Source organism: Coregonus clupeaformis, unplaced genomic scaffold (assembly GCF_020615455.1).
Source record: "Coregonus clupeaformis isolate EN_2021a unplaced genomic scaffold, ASM2061545v1 scaf0926, whole genome shotgun sequence".
In the NCBI taxonomy this organism is placed as follows: domain Eukaryota; kingdom Metazoa; phylum Chordata; class Actinopteri; order Salmoniformes; family Salmonidae; genus Coregonus; species Coregonus clupeaformis.
The window spans coordinates 108,449-125,580 of record NW_025534380.1 but is presented as its reverse complement, the minus strand read 5'-3'; the positions used below and the strand labels follow the sequence as shown (position 1 = coordinate 125,580).

Here is a 17,132-nt window from a genome sequence, read left to right as displayed (position 1 = left end):
TACGTTTTTTGGATGAAGATGTTTATTTGGGAAACCCTTTTGAAGTCATGAGGATGGTGAAGAAGGCTTTGGGAAAAGTGGATGCAGTCAAAGTAACCCGGAGTGGTATGGTGTTGATATCATAGTAACCAGGAGTGGTATGGTGTTGATATCATAGTAACCCGGAGTGGTATGGTGTTGATATCATAGTAACCCGGAGTGGTATGGTGTTGATATCATAGTAACCAGGAGTGGTATGGTGTTGATATCATAGTAACCAGGAGTGGTATGGTGTTGATATCATAGTAACCAGGAGTGGTGTTGTGTTGATATCATAGTAACCAGGAGTGGTATGGTGTTGATATCATAGTAACTAGGAGTGGTATGGTGTTGATATCATAGTAACCAGGAGTGGTATGGTGTTGATATCATAGCAACCAGGAGTGGTATGGTGTTGATATCATAGCAACCAGGAGTGGTATGGTGTTGATATCATAGCAACCAGGAGTGGTATGGTGTTGATATCATAGTAACCAGGAGTGGTATGGTGTTGATATCATAGCAACCAGGAGTGGTATGGTGTTGATATCATAGCAACCAGGAGTGGTATGGTGTTGATATCATAGTAACCAGGAGTGGTATGGTGTTGATATCATAGTAACCAGGAGTGGTATGGTGTTGATATCGTGTGTATCTAAACAGAAAAAGGAGCGTGCATTGTGGCTCGAGAAATGATTGACACATGAGGTGAAAAGCTTTGATTTTCAGAGCAGGGCACTGGTAAAATGTGCTATTTCCGGCGTCCCGTTGGACATTGATAAACAATAACTTAAGCTAAAAAATCCAGGAGTAGCTAATGCACGTTGCTTGGCCCGTATGGAGAATGGGAAAAATTAGCAAAGTTTATCTGTATTATTGATGTTTGATGAGTATTTACCATCCTATGTAAAGTTGTGATGTATAAGATATGCCGTAAGAGCGTTCGTGCAAAACCCTATGCAATGCACGAAGTGTAAAAAGTGTGGCCATGTGTCTAGTGTTTACAGATGGAAGGAATATGTTATTGAAGAGTCTGAATGTAAAATGTTGCAACTGTAGTGGGGATCATATTTCCGAATTCCCTGAGTGCCCTGTTAGAGTGAAAGAGGTTGAGCTATCAAGCAAATCTCTTATGTGGAGGCGGTGAAGAACGTTGAAGGGGAAAGAGTCCTCAGTTCTGAAGATATGGCGGTGGATCCACCACAACCAGTTGCACATGTTATACATCAACCAAGTAATCTGGATACACTTATTGTGAAGAAGGTGTATTTTGTAGTATTTGTAGCCACAGTTATTAATTGTACTGCACAAGTGTCCAATAAGCTGGACAGCATTATATCTGCAGCCGATACGTTTTTGGGCCTGCAAGACTTAACAGCAGAAGCACTGCAAGGATCCTTATTATCTACCTGTACAGTAGGTGGCGGAATGCAGATACAATTGTTGCGAATGCCATTATACCAAAGAAGAAGAGGAAAGTCAATTCGACAACTCTTTTACGTGGCTTTACCCGAGTCTTCATGACAGCAGGAGAAATGGTAGGTTCATATTTTTATTAAATAAGTCAGGTGTAAGATTCTTTAGGAGTCAATTCTTATTTATCCCAACGATACGTGAACATAATAAGGCCCGGTTTTCAACTTCTCTTTCTAATAAATGGCAGGTAAAAATATCAAATACCCTACTAGGCCCACTACGGCGGAGTGCGCACAAGGAAGTCTACGAAAGGTGTTGTCTTTTACACAGCGATCTGACGCTGAGATGTAATCTATTAAGCCGATATATTGATATATTTATCCTAAAATAATACATGCTTATGTCGAAAGAAACAATAGACAATCGTGCCTATACAGTGTATTTCTTTCAAACGTTGATAGGTGGTCATGTCGATGAGTGCCCTGTAGGCCTAATTGACTTGCGGTACATTTTTACTGTGTCCGTGTCCGAATACCCATACTTATGTTTAATTAGTAGGCATTTTAGGTATGCGAAAATAGGGCGTTTTTTATGTTATGTGAAATTTCGAAAATAATGTAACATTTCGAAAATGGAGTGCTTTTAGGAAGTAGTGGGCAATGCAGATTTCAGACATGGCCTATGACTTCCCGTCGCAGCTGCACCCAGTCAAACCGGACAACATGGATGCGTAAAAACGCGACCACTTTCGGTTTAAGTTGGAACCATAGAGCTAGATAGAGGACTCACCCTTGTATCTATTCTATTTAGCATCTCTGACAGCTTGGGCAGAGCCGATGAGGCTATCTCCATTTTAAAGGAGTACATTTTCTTCTTCAGCCAGTGATGTTGGAAGTCCCACCCAGTTGACTACGTCATGAAAGGAACTTGACACAGACACGAATGATCTGTTTAGTGTGTTATCACACTATTGGTGGTTTGTTGTGACCAAGTGTTGGTGCTATACGGTGTGTTATTGTTATTGGATGCTAGCTTGCTAGTTAGCTATGGTGTCATAGTTGAATAAAGTGGGTTGAGTCTATTCCTTTAAACATTGAACCGCTGTGGTTCACAACAATTCTGATTTCTAAAGGTGGAAGTTGGGAGAGTTTTTGTTCGGGTGGTTCAGTGAAACAATTTTAGTTTCTGAGGTAGAAGTTTTTGGTGAGGGAGGCCCTGCTCTCTCCGCTCCCAGATGCTTAGCTCATTTCATTCCGATCTCCTCTGCATTTTTGTAGCCATTTGCTACAGCCTGTCAACTATGCCTCTGCCTATCCCTGTTCTCTCCTCTCTGCACAGGCTACACAAACGCACCACACCGCGTGGCTGCTGCCTCTCTAACCTGGTGGTCCCTGCACGCACCACCCACGTGGAGTTCCAGGTCGCAGGCAGCCTCTGGAACTGCCGTTCTGCTGCCAACAAAGCTGACTTCATCCCAGCCTATGCCAACCTCCAGTCCCTCGACTTCCTGGCGCTGACGGAAACATGGATCACTACTGAAAACACTGCTACTCCTACTGCTCTCTCCTCGTCTGACCATGTGTTCTCGCATACCCCGAGAGCATCTGGTCAGAGGGGTGGTGGTACAGGAATCCTCATCTCTCCCAAGTGGACATTCTCAATTTTCCCCCTAACCCATCTGTCTATCTCCTCATTTGAATTCCATGCTGTCACAGTCACTAGCCCATTTAAGCTTAATATCCTTGTCATCTATCGCCCTCCAGGTTCCCTTGGAGAGTTCATCAATGAGCTTGACGCCTTGATAAGTTCCTTCCCTGAGGATGGCTCACCCCTCACAGTTTTGGGGGATTTCAACCTCCCTATGTCCACATTTGACTCATTTCTCTCTGCCTCCTTCTTTCCACTCCTCTCCTCTTTTGACCTCACCCTCTCACCGTCCCCCCTACTCACAAGGCAGGCAATACGCTTGACCTCATCTTCACTAGATGCTGCTCCTCTACTAATCTCACTGCAACTCCCCTCCATGTCTCCGACCACTACTTTGTTTCCTTTTCTCTCTCGCTCTCCTCCCACACTACTCACTCTGCCCCTACACAGATGGTAATGCGCCGCCGCAACCTTCGCTCTCTCTCTCCCACTACTCTCTCCTCTTCCATCCTATCATCTCTTCCCTCTGCTCAATCCTTCTCCCTCCAATCTCCTGATTCTGCCTCCCTCAACCCTCCTCTCCTCCCTTTCTGCATCCTTTGACTCTCTGTGTCCCCTATCCTCCCGGCCGGCTCGGTCCTCCCCTCCAGCTCCGTGGCTTGATGACTCATTGCGAGCTCACAGAACAGAGCTCCGGGCAGCGGAGCGGAAATGGAAGAAAACTAAACTCCCTGCCGACCTGGCATCTTTTCACTCCCTCCTCTCTACATTTTCTTCATCTGTTTCTGCTGCTAAGGCCACCTTCTACCACTCTAAATTCCAAGCATCTGCCTCTAACCCTAGGAAGCTCTTTGCCACATTTTCCTCCCTCCTGAATCCTCCTCCCCCCCCTCCTCTCTCTGTGGATGACTTCGTCAACCACTTTGAAAAGAAGGTTGACGACATCCGATCCTCGTTTGTTAAGTCTAATGACACTGCTGGTCCTGCTCACACTGCCCTACCCTATGCTTTGACTTCTTTCTCCCCTCTCTCTCCAGATAAAATCCTGCGACTTGTGACTGCAGGCCGCCCAACAACCTGCCCGCTTGACCCCATCCCCTCCTCCCTTCTCCAGACCATCTCCGGTGACCTTCTCCCCTACCTCACCTCGCTGATCAACTCATCCTTGACCGCTGGCCATGTCCCTTCCGTCTTCAAGAGAGCGAGAGTTGCTCCCCTTCTCAAAAAACCAACACTCGACCCCACTGATGTCAACAACTACAGACCAGTATCCCTTCTTTCTTTTCTTTCCAAAACTATTGAGCGTGCCGTCTTTAGCCAACTCTCTTGCTATCTCTCTCAGAATGACCTTCTTGATCCAAACCAATCAGGTTTCAGGACTGGTCATTCAACTGAGACTGCTCTTCTCTGTGTCACGGAGACTCTCCGCACTGCTAAAGCTAACTCTCTCTCCTCTGCTCTTGTCCTTCTAGACCTGTCTGCTGCCTTTGATACTCTGAACCATCAGATCCTCCTCTCCACCCTCTCCGAGCTGGGCATCTCCGGCGCGGCTCACTCCTGGATTGCGTCCTACCTGACCGGTCGCTCCTACCAAGTGGCGTGGCGAAAGCTGTCTCCGCACCACGTGCTCTCACCACTGGTGTCCCCCAGGGCTCAGTTCTAGGCCCTCTCCTTTTCTCCCTATACACCAAGTCACTTGGCTCTGTCATATCCTCACATGGCCTTTCATATCATTGCTACGCTGACGATACACAACTAATCTTCTCCTTTCCCCCTTCTGATAACCAGGTGGCGAATCGCATCTCTGCATGTCTGGCAGACATATCAGTATGGATGACGGATCACCACCTCAAGCTGAACCCTGGCAAGACGGAGCTGCTCTTCCTCCCGGGGAAGGACTGCCCGTTCCATGATCTCGCCATCACGGTTGACAACTCCGCTGTGTCCTCCTCCCAGAGTGCGAAGAGCCTAGGCGTGACCCTGGACAACACCCTGTCGTTCTCCGCCAACATCAAGGCGGTGACCCGCTCCTGCAGGTTCATGCTCTACAACATTCGGAGAGTACGACCCTGCCTTACACAGGAAGCGGCACAGGTCCTAATTCAGGCACTTGTCATCTCCCGTCTGGACTACTGCAACTCGCTGTTGGCTGGCCTCCCTGCCTGTGCCATTAAACCCCTACAACTCATCCAGAATGCCGCAGCCCGTCTGGTGTTCAACCTTCCCAAGTTCTCTCACGTCACCCCCCTCCTCCGCACACTCCACTGGCTTCCAGTTGAAGCTCGCATCCGCTACAAGACCATGGTGCTTGCCTATGGAGCAGTGAGGGGAACGGCACCTCTGTACCTTCAGGCTCTGATCAGTCCCTACACCCAAACGAGGGCATTGCGTTCATCCACCTCTGGCCTGCTGGCTCCCTTCCTCTGCGGAAGCATAGCTCCCGCTCAGCCCAGTCAAAACTGTTCGCTGCTCTGGCACCCCAATGGTGGAACAAGCTCCCTCACGACGCCAGGACAGCGGAGTCACTCACCACCTTCCGGAGACATTTGAAACCCCACCTCTTTAAGGAATACCTGGGATAGGATAAAGTAATCCTTCTAACCTCCCCCCAAATTGTAAAGTGGTTATCCCACTGGCTATAGGGTGAACGCACCAATTTGTGAGTCGCTCTGGCTAAGAGCGTCTGCTAAATGACGTTAATGTGCCCTTGAGCAAGGCACTTAACCCTAATTGCTCCTGTAAGTCGCTCTGGATAAGAGCGTCTGCTAAATGACTAAAATGTAAATGTAAATGTACTACATTAATATGATGGCATCCCTCAATGGCGCTGCTCATTCTAATGTGGCCTTTTGGCCACTAGAGGCCTCTATCATTCTCTATGGTTGGGGCGTTTGGGCTAGAAGGGATACCATTAGTCAGAAATGACCAGGTTTGACTTTTCGTAGCAGGTTGGGTAGGATAAATTATCCAGAAAGTTAGGATAATTAAGGTTAGGAAAAGGGTTAGGGTTAACTTAAATGCAAAAGGAAGTCAACTTTTGACGTCAATTAGACATAAACTGTATCCCGTCTAGCATTGACCAGGTTAGGTCAAATTGGCGTCCAGCCTAGGCCTGCGTCATTTCTACAATGCGGTGCGTTTTCTGTCTCCATGAAATATCAATTCTTATTTAGTTTAACATGTGGATTCCAAAAGTCTTTAAATATAAGGTCCGGAGTCCTTAAAAACACCAAAATATGGATCTTGAAAGGGAATTGTATGTGTTTTGAACACTTTTCTTCAGTGGATGTTGGTGTTTTATTATTGTATTTAAGATGTTCTGTGTCTATGATATCACTTTCCACCCTGTTAGTTTGTTGTAAATCTCCATTTAAGAAAACAACCCTTTCCTACAATGACACCACATTCAGGAATTGTCATCATTTATTTGGTGGGAAAACAATGTTCTAAAGCTACATGAAAATTAACCACATTTCAAAATGTTAAAATATGTTTGATAGAGAAGTTAAAATCATGTTCAAGGGTCCAGCATTATTCTAGCTCAAACTTGCTCACTCACAAAACTATGGCTAATTTAGCCAACAAATTTCCACCCAGTTAGTTTCCACCCTGTTAGGATTATGCACCTAACAAGTTGGAAAATGCAGCAAAAAAATTAAGTGCCTGAGTTTGACCAATATATTTTTCTGAAAGTCAGACATGTCCTTTTTCTGATAGAATACTACACTCAATTATTACTTTTTTCTCCAAAAGTTATGAGGTCCAAAATGCACCACATTGTAGGAATGACCAGGCTAATACAATTTCCTAAATGATGACTGACATGACAAAAGACAACGAAATAACCTAATTACATATGGACTATAATATTTATATCAAGTGGGCTAAACTTGCATATTTATTTCAACTTTGGCTACCAATATACAGTGGGGAAAAAAAGTATTTAGTCAGCCACCAATTGTGCAAGTTCTCCCACTTAAAAAGATGAGAGAGGCCTGTAATTTCATCATAGGTACACGTCAACTATGACAGACAAATTGAGAATTTTTTTCTCCAGAAAATCACATTGTAGGATTTTTTATGAATTTATTTGCAAATTATGGTGGAAAATAAGTATTTGGTCACCTACAAACAAGCAAGATTTCTGGCTCTCACAGACCTGTAACTTCTTCTTTAAGAGGCTCCTCTGTCCTCCACTCGTTACCTGTATTAATGGCACCTGTTTGAACTTGTTATCAGTATAAAAGACACCTGTCCACAACCTCAAACAGTCACACTCCAAACTCCACTATGGCCAAGACCAAAGAGCTGTCAAAGGACACCAGAAACACAATTGTAGACCTGCACCAGGCTGGGAAGACTGAATCTGCAATAGGTAAGCAGCTTGGTTTGAAGAAATCATTTGGATGATCCAGAAGAGGATTGGGAGAATGTCATATGGTCAGATGAAACCAAAATAGAACTTTTTGGTAAAAACTCAACTCGTCGTGTTTGGAGGACAAAGAATACTGAGTTGCATCCAAATAACACCATACCTACTGTGAAGCATGGGGGTGGAAACATCATGCTTTGGGGCTGTTTTTCTGCAATGGGACCAGGACGACTGATCCGTGTAAAGGAAAGAATGAATGGGGCCATGTATCGTGAGATTTTGAGTGAAAACCTCCTTCCATCAGCAAGGGCATTGAAGATGAAACGTGGCTGGGTCTTTCAGCATGACAATAATCCCAAACACACCGCCCGGGCAACGAAGGAGTGGCTTCGTAAGAAGCATTTCAAGGTCCTGGAGTGGCTCTAGCCAGTCTCCAGATCTCAACCCCATAGAAAATCTTTCGAGGGAGTTGAAAGTCTGTGTTGCCCAGCGACAGCCCCAAAACATCACTGCTCTAGAGGAGATCTGCATGGAGGAATGGGCCAAAATACCAGCAACAGTGTGTGAAAACCTTGTGAAGACTTACAGAAAACATTTGACCTGTGTCATTGCCAACAAAGGGTATATAACAAAGTATTGAGAAACTTTTGTTATTGACCAAATACTTATTTTCCACCATAATTTGCAAATAAATTCATTAAAAATCCTACAATGTGATTTTCTGGATTTTTTCTCCTCATTTTGTCTGTCATAGTTGACGTGTACCTATGATGAAAATTACAGGCCTCATCTTTTTAAGTGGGAGAACTTGCACAATTGGTGGCTGACTAAATACTTTTTTTCCCCACTGTATATATATACCAACAATATTATATTTTTTGAATGCAATGAAACGTGCAATTGTGCTTGTTTCTTTCACCATGGCAAAACATTCAGGAGAACTTCAGTGCCCGTATAAGTCGGAACGCTGTGAAGGAATATGTATGAAAATGTATGCACTCACTAACTGTAAGTCGCTCTGGATAAGAGCGTCTGCTAAATGACTAAAATGTAAATGTAAAATGAATATACAGGTATCTGCCTAAATAAAGTATCTTAACAGGGAGATGGGCCCCCACCAGCTGCCAGAACAGCTTCAATGTACCTTGACATAGATTCTACAACTGTCTGGAACTCTATTGGAGTTCTTCCACAAGAAATTCCATAATTTGGTGTTTTGTTGATTGTAGTCAAACGCTACCTCAGGCTCCAGAGTCTCCTATAGGTGTTCCATTGGTTTGAGATCTGGCGACAGACACACACCCTTTAAAGGCCCTATGCTCCGTTGAGACCCCTCTTTCAAAGTCACTGAGATCTCTTCTAGCCATGGTAGCCAAAATAATGGGCACCTGGGCATTTTAATACATGACCCTAAGCATGATGGGATGTTTTAATCACGTAATTAACTCAGGAACCACACCTGTGTGGAAGCACCTGCTTTCAATATATTTTGTATTCCTCGTTTACTCAAGTGTTTCCTTTATTTTGGCAGTTACCTGCATGTCAAAAGCAGTTGATGTATCTTGATTTTAAAATATCTGTTGTACATTTACCAAAGTAACAAGTTCTGTGTTTTTAAAGAAATGACTGATTCATATTTTGTTCTCACACTTTAAGAGTTGTGATGGCGACCAGCACACAATGCTGTCCTCATATGATGATGGTAGGTATGAAAACACAGAATAAACTGACCCAAGCTATATTATTTAATTTAAATCTCAATTTAAGAGGATATTTAGTAAGATATAAATTGTTGTCCCTTAACTGCTGGGATGAATAATACACATTTGTTTATGTAATTTTACTGCCAATAAAGTTTGTTTCTCTCTCATTATTCCTTCATCCAGGTCCTGTTGCTGACATTAGATTCAGTGTCTCTGAGCTGGAGTTCTCCTCAGGGGCTGACAGGACCACAGACATTCAGAGTGACCTGGGGGTGTGACGGGGAAACAAGCTCAACAAGAGTGAAAGGTGGGCATCATCTTGAAATAAGCAGTCTCCAACCTGGTAAAAAGTACCAGTTCAACGTGGCTACAGAGGGAGAAGATGGAAGCCAAAGCAGATGTGTCTCAGCATCCCTATCCACAGGTACAGTAGGCTAACTTGTGTTTTTATTCACACTACATCATTCATTCATTCCTAGAGACATTTTTGGACTCTCTGTCAAAAACAGCGGCAGGTAGCTTAGTGGGTAAGAGCGTTGTGCCAGTAACCGAAAGCTCGCTGGTTCTAATCCCCGAGCCGACTAGGTGAAAAATCTGTCGATGTGCCCTTGAGCAAGGCACTTAACCCTAATTGCTCCTGTAAGTCGCTCTGGATAAGAGTGTCTGCTAAATGACTGAAATGAAATGAAATGAATCCTCTATTCTAAACAAATCTTGATTTTTGTTCCAGTGGTCCCACCCAGAGATTTCAAGATAGACCATTTGGAAGAGACCTCCTTCACTCTCCACTGGTCCAATGCTGAAGGGATGGGGAAAGTCCCACAGCACTTCTTCATATCCAACTGTATCCCAGGAACAGACCCCCTCACAGCCAATACTGACGACTGCCACAAAACCTTCTCAAACCTGCAACCCGGCACCGAGTACACTGTTATTGTTGCAACTGTACTGACCAATGGGGAACAGAGTGAACCTGTCTCTACAACAATCTGCACTAGTAAGAGATCTTCCCCCAATTACAGCTTATTGTGTCTTTACCACTAACTACAACGATGTTGTTACATTACAAATACACGTTTTGTTGCTTCTGTTCTGTTTCTAGCTTATTTCTCCCCATATTAAAAGCCCTGGCTTTATTCTACTTTTCCACCGGCAAGGCTATAAATATTTTATAAAATGTTTAAGGGATTCCATTATTTTATTTTTTTAAAGTGAGGTGAGTGAAAATTTTAAGGTAGAACTAGGGCTGTTGCGGTGATCATATTACCGCCCCACCGGCAGTCATGGGTCATGACCTCAGTAAAATTCCACATGACTACTGAGTCACGGTAATCTCCTTTTTATGCACTCTGGACACGCTTTGGCATTACCCAGCTTGCTAACTACCATCAGGTCCTAATGGCCTGGTACTCAGGGCTCTGTTGTCCCTCTAACCACTCTGACATCAATGCATTTGGAAATCACATCAAACACTTATCATCTAAACAGTATGCACTTTTAAAACTCACCTCACTGTGATGATCAATTTGATGAAAGAAGTTCAATAACAGGTTGAAACTGAATGGAAACATGGTAGTTGTGGATGTTGTTTCAAAGCCTAGCATAACAAAATGGACAGCGCTTTCTAAGGTGATGATTCATTCAAAACACCCATGCGCATATTAGAGGTTATGCGTATATGAGCCCAAGCCCCCCCCCCCAAAAAAATAAATGGAATTAAAATAATGATTGTGTATTCTTCTTACTATATAATATAAAATAATTGCACGGGACTTAAGCTTATCTTGTCTGCTAAATGAACAAGTCTACAGCCTATGGCATGGTGCATAGCCAGATAACATACAGTAGGCCAACTCTTCTGTTCTTCTGAAATACATTTTCTTCATATCATAATGTTTCTTTAGTCCTGCCTAAAATAAATCATTGATTTATTGTGATGGTGTATAATATTTATTATACATTTTTTTTAAATGTAGATGTTTCAAAAAGAAAGCATCAGCGCCTGAGGCTTGGAGATGCTAAACGTGTTTACCATAAAACTTAAATTAATAGCCCAGGCGTTTATTTGCATAATGCACACAGCTTTTGCTCATTTGCATAGTTAATTGTTTAAGTCCAGCATTTACATCCAGAATGTTAATAAATGCACTAATGTGTTATCATTTACACGTCACATTTCTTTTGTCTTAGTATGCCTCTATTTCAAAGAAGAAGAAAAAACTTCCTTGACAGAATATTCTCGTCTTTGACTCTGCATTTTCGAGAGGTCTTACTTTTGGCACTAGAGGGTGACGGGCCGATTTCTTGGGGTCTGTACTCCCGAAGTTGTTCACTGTTTTTGTGTTTCAAGTTAGCAGTTGTCAGCAGCCAATGGCTATCAGTTTCTTACTGGCGATAGAAATTGATGATTGACATAGTTTTTTCGAGGCATTACTGAATTATTTAATGTAACAAATCAAACATTAAACCTTGTAAACAATTCATGGTAATTCGTGGTAACCTCGTAAACAATTCATAAATTCATAGTCAGTTACCGTGAGACCGGCTGTCTATTGCATGACAATAACCAGCTGACAAAATGTCATGATCTCCACAGCCCTAGGTAGAACATCTTCTTAAAACACTATGGCAATCTTAGTGCAACACCTAGCAGCCTAATCAAGAGAGGTTTCCTTGTGGGGAGGCTGAAAGAGGCATAGTTCAGCCATTATCTGAGAGGAAGTTATGTATCTCTTTATCGAAAGCTTGAGGACTTTAACATTTTTCTGATTGTTATTTTTTAGAAATGTTAAGTGGGACATCTGTTAAACATTTGAGTGTACAAAACATTTTACCCTCAGAACAGCCTCAATCCGTCGGGGCATGGACTCTACAAGGTGTCGAAAGCGTTCCACAGGGATGTTGGCCCATGTTGACTCCAATGCTTCTAGAAGTTGTGTGAAGTTGGCTGGATGTCCTTTGGGTGGTGGACCATTCTTGATACACATAGGAAACTGTTGAGTGTGAAAAAACCAGCACCGTCGCAGTTCTTGACCCAAACTTATGCTCCTGGCACATACCATACTCAGTTCAAAGGCACTTCACTATTTTGTCTTGCCTATTCACCCTCTGAATGGCACACATACACAATCCATGTCTCAATGCTTAAAAATCCTTCTTTAACCTGTCTCCTCCCCTTCATCTAAACTGTTTGAAGTGAATTTATCAAGTGACATCAATAAGGGATCATAACTTTAATCTGGATTCACCTGGTCAGTTTTATGGAAATAGCAGGTGTTCTTCATGTTTTGTACACTCAGTGTATATCTGTAGTTAAACCTTAGCCCTGACAATAATGTAATTTATTTATTTTCCCTTAGTACTTCCTGCTCCAGACCAGCTGACTGTTGATGCCGTAGACACCACATCAGCTGCTGTTAGCTGGAACCAGCCACCAGGATTGGACCAAACCCAACATCATTACCAGATCTCCTACCGCTGTCCAGGGACAGAACCACACATCACTACCACATCTTCACACAGCATCACTCTCTCTGACCTGAAACCTGCTACTGAATACTCTGTCACTGTCTGCACTGTGCTGGAAAATGGAAAGCAAAGTCAACTGGTATTAACAACCCTCACCACAGGTACAGTGGGGGAAAAAAGTATTTAGTCAGCCACCAATTGTGCAAGTTCTCCCACTTAAAAAGATGAGAGAGGCCTGTAATTTTCATCATAGGTACATGTCAACTATGACAGACAAATTGAGAAAAAAATTCCAGAAAAATCACATTGTAGGATTTTTAATGAATTTATTTGCAAATTATGGTGGAAAATAAGTATTTGGTCACCTACAAACAAGCAAGATTTCTGGCTCTCACAGACCTGTAACTTCTTCTTTAAGAGGCTCCTCTGTCCTCCACTGGTTACCTGTATTAATGGCACCTGTTTGAACTTGTTATCAGTATAAAAGACACCTGTCCACAACCTCAAACAGTCACACTCCAAACTTCACAATGGCCAAGACCAAAGAGCTGTCAAAGGACACCAAAAACAAAATTGTAGACCTGCACCAGGCTGGGAAGACTGAATCTGCAATAGGTAAGCAGCTTGGTTTGAAGAAATCAACTGTGGGAGCAATTATTAGGAAATGGAAGACATACAAGACCACTGATAATCTCCCTCGATCTGGGGCTCCACGCAAGATATCACCCCGTGGGGTCAAAATGATCACAAAAACGGTGAGCAAAAATCCCAGAACCACACGGGGGGACCTAGTGAATGACCTGCAGAGAGCTGGGACCAAAGTAACAAAGCCAACCATCAGTAACACACCATGCCGCCAGGGACTCAAATCCTGCAGTGCGAGACGTGTCCCCCTGCTTAAGCCAGTACATGTCCAGGCCCGTCTGAAGTGCATTTGGATGATCCAGAAGAGGATTGGGAGAATGTCATATGGTCAGATGAAACCAAAATATAACTTTTTGGTAAAAACTCAACTCGTCATGTTTGGAGGACAAAGAATGCTGAGTTGCATCCAAAGAACACCATACCTACTGTGGAGCATGGGGTTGGAAACATCATGCTTTGGGGCTGTTTTTCTGCAAAGGGACCAGGACGACTGATCCGTGTAAAGGAAAGAATGAATGGGGCCATGTATCGTGAGATTTTGAGTGAAACCCTCCTTCCATCAGCAAGGGCATTGAAGATGAAACGTGGCTGGGTCTTTCAGCATGACAATGATCCCAAACACACCGCCAGGGCAACGAAGGATTGGCTTCGTAAGAAGCATTTCAAGGTCCTGGAGTGGCCTAGCCAGTCTCCAGATCTCAACCCCATAGAACATCTTTGGAGGGAGTTGAAAGTCTGTGTTGCCCAGCGACAGCCCCAAAACATCACTGCTCTAGAGGAGATCTGCATGGAGGAATGGGCCAAAATACCAGCAACAGTGTGTGAAAACCTTGTGAAGACTTACAGAAAACGTTTGACCTGTGTCATTGCCAACAAAGGGTATATAACAAAGTATTGAGAAACTTTTGTTATTGACCAAATACTTATTTTCCACCATCATATGCCAATAAATTCATTAAAAATCCTACAATGTGATTTTCTGGAATTATTTTTCTCATTTTGTCTGTCATAGTTGACGTGTACCTATGATGAAAATTACAGGCCTCTCTCATCTTTTTAAGTGGGAGAACTTGCACAATTGGTGGCTGACTAAATACTTTTTTCCCCCACTGTAAGTACCCTACTTAAGTATTAGTTCTGGTTATCAAAATGACTATATGTGAATTCCCCAGATCTCAAAATGCAGTTTGGTGCTGAAATCAATAAACGTTGTTTATAGTATCTGACTTTATGCTTTCTTCCATTCCTGTGAGTCATTATGTCAAGGAGTTGATCTGCCTCTCCTTGCTTTAACTTTATCCAAAGTACAGCGTAAAACCCTTGTTATTGTAGAGAATATGTATAATCACAGCATTCTTTTCATTTATATTAATGAATGAATATAGCAGAAACTCTTCATTGTTGTTACATTACAAATCAGCTTCTCTTGTGTGACTTCTACCTTAGCTTATTTATTCCCATATCAAAAGGAATTGCAATTGACCTTTTCTATTTTTCAACTACTATTCTACTTTTCCTCCTGTAGTTTATTTCTGTAGTTAAACTGTAACACGGACAATAATGTGTTTTCCCTTAGTACTGCCTGCACCAGACCAGCTGACTGTTGACTCAGTGGACTCCACATCAGCTGCTGTTAGCTGGAGCCAACCACCAGGATTGGACCAAACCCAACATCATTACCAGATCTCCTACTACTATCCAGAGACAAAACCACACATCACTACCACATCTTCACACAGCATCACTCTCTCTGACCTGCAAGGTGGTACTCAGTACTCTGTCACTGTCAGCACTGTGCTGGAAAATGGAAAGCAAAGTCAACTGGTGTTAACAACCCTCACCACAGGTAAGGAAGTAAAATACTTCAACTTTGACACCAGACATAATATTTATCAAACCTTAACTAATTATCAAAATGACTCTACAAACTAATCATAATGGATGTGTCAGCATGGGTTGTAAGGATAGAGTATCTTCCCTGATGAGAAATATATGATGGTGAATTCCCCAGATCTCATAATGCAGTTTGGTGCTGAAATCATTAAAAGTTTTTATGGTATCTGAATTCTTGCTTGCTTCCTATTAGTGTGAGTCATTAAGTCAAGGAGTTGATCTGCCTCTGCTTGCTTTAACATTATCAGTACTACAGTGTAAAACACTTGTACTTGTGGAGAGGATTTATAAATCACAGCATTCTTTTTATTTTTATTTAAAAATTGGTGTGGCGGCAACAATTTAGCAGCGGCGTTGCTAAATGAATACAGCAGAAACCCCTCATTTTTGTTACATTACATATCCAACTTCTGTTTAACTTATTTCTTCCCATATCGACAGGCCGGCATTTTCTACATTGATTACTATTCTACTATTCGTCCTGCAGTTCATTTCTGGAGATAAACTTTAGCCCTCATGATAATGTATTTTCCCTTAGTACTTCCTGCTCCAGACCAGCTGACTGTTAACTCAGTGGACACCACATCAGCTGCTGTTAGCTGGAGCCAGCCACCAGGATTAGACCAAACCCAACATCATTACCAGATCTCCTACCACTGTCCAGGGACAGAACCACACATCACTACCACATCTTCACCCAGCATCACTCTCTCTGACCTGCAACCTGCTACTGAATACTCTGTCACTGTCTGCACTGAGTTGGAAAATGGAAAGCAAAGTCGACCTGTGTCAACAACACTCATTACAAGTAAGGAACCCTACTTAAGTATTACGATTGGTGTCAAAGTTTATTAAACTTTAACTAGTTATCAAAATATAATATGAACTAATAATGAATGTGTCAGCATGGGATGTTCATTCTTTCTTCTATTCCTGTGAGTCATTATGTCAAGGGGCTGATCTGCCTCTGGTTGCTTTAACTTTACCAGTGGTACAGTGTTAAACACTTGTTATTGTGGAGAGGATTCACAGTGCATACGGAAAGTATTCAGAAATTTTTGCAAATTTATTAAATATAATAAAAAGATACCTTATTTACATAAGTATTCAGACCCTTTGCTATGAGACTCGAAATTGAGCTCAGGTGCATCCTGTATCCATTGATCATCCTTGAGATGTTTCTACAACTTGATTGGAGTCCACCTGTGATAAATTCAATTGGTTGGACATGATTTGGAAAGGCACACACCTGTCTATAAAAGGCACCACAGTTGACAGTGCATGTCAGAGCAAAAACCAAGCCATAAGGTTAAAGGAATTTAACTTCTAACCCGAGTGGGACTTTGTGACAATAATCACAATGGCTCCAACGTACAGCGCCCCTGGAGAAATTTGGATGAAGTGCCTTGCTCAAGGGCAAAGCAACAGATTTTTTTTCACCTTGTCCGCTCCGGTATTCGAACCCAACACTCTAACCTCGAGCCAACCTGCCGCTACCTTACCTCTACCTTCCGGTGCCCTCCGTAGTTATTGGGACAGTGAAGCATTTTCTTCTTTTGTCTCTCTACTCCAAAAGTTTGGATTTGAAATCATGACTGAGGTTAAAGTGCAAATCGTCAGCTCAATTTAAGTTTTTTTTAAAATCCATATTGGGTTAGAAATAACAGCATGTGTAATAAAGTAGTTAAAAGTTTAGTATTCTCAGAATATCAGGCGCGGGCTGAAAATCTAAATTTTCACATTGCATTTTTTTTAGGGGGCAGGAGAATTAACGAGGATACTTTGAGGTCTTTAATTAGAATTTTTACATTGCAAACATTAACAATTATTGTTCATGCCACGAGAGGTAGCGGATCCGGCCAAATAGGTTCTGTAATGCATCAGTCCAAAACTGAGAGGTGCCGGATCCTGTTCCCACAGGATCCAGCTCAAATGAAGCACTGATGATACAAGTAAAACACATTAACACA

General features: G+C 42.6%; 1 protein-coding gene across 1 annotated transcript; it reads left to right on the top strand.

The window, feature by feature from the left end:
* The first annotated feature begins 9,307 nt into the window (after positions 1 to 9,307).
* On the top strand, positions 9,308 to 15,360 carry LOC123485990 (fibronectin-like). Its single transcript, XM_045217124.1, has 5 exons — positions 9,308 to 9,580; positions 9,887 to 10,153; positions 12,516 to 12,785; positions 15,032 to 15,115; positions 15,356 to 15,360. The coding sequence occupies exons 2-5, from the start codon at positions 9,964 to 9,966 to the stop codon at positions 15,358 to 15,360; spliced, it is 549 nt and encodes a 182-aa protein (XP_045073059.1). The 5' UTR covers positions 9,308 to 9,580; positions 9,887 to 9,963.
* Positions 15,361 to 17,132: the final 1,772 nt, after the last annotated feature.

Excerpts from the sequence above, each read along its gene's own strand:
- LOC123485990 (XM_045217124.1), top strand. The coding sequence starts at position 9,964 with ATGGGGAAAGTCCCACAGCACTTCTTCATATCCAACTGTATCCCAGGA. Across the intron at positions 10,154-12,515 it reads CTCTACAACAATCTGCACTA|TACTTCCTGCTCCAGACCAG; the intron begins GTAAGAGATCTT and ends ATTTTCCCTTAG. Across the intron at positions 12,786-15,031 it reads ATTAACAACCCTCACCACAG|GTGGTACTCAGTACTCTGTC; the intron begins GTACAGTGGGGG and ends CTGACCTGCAAG.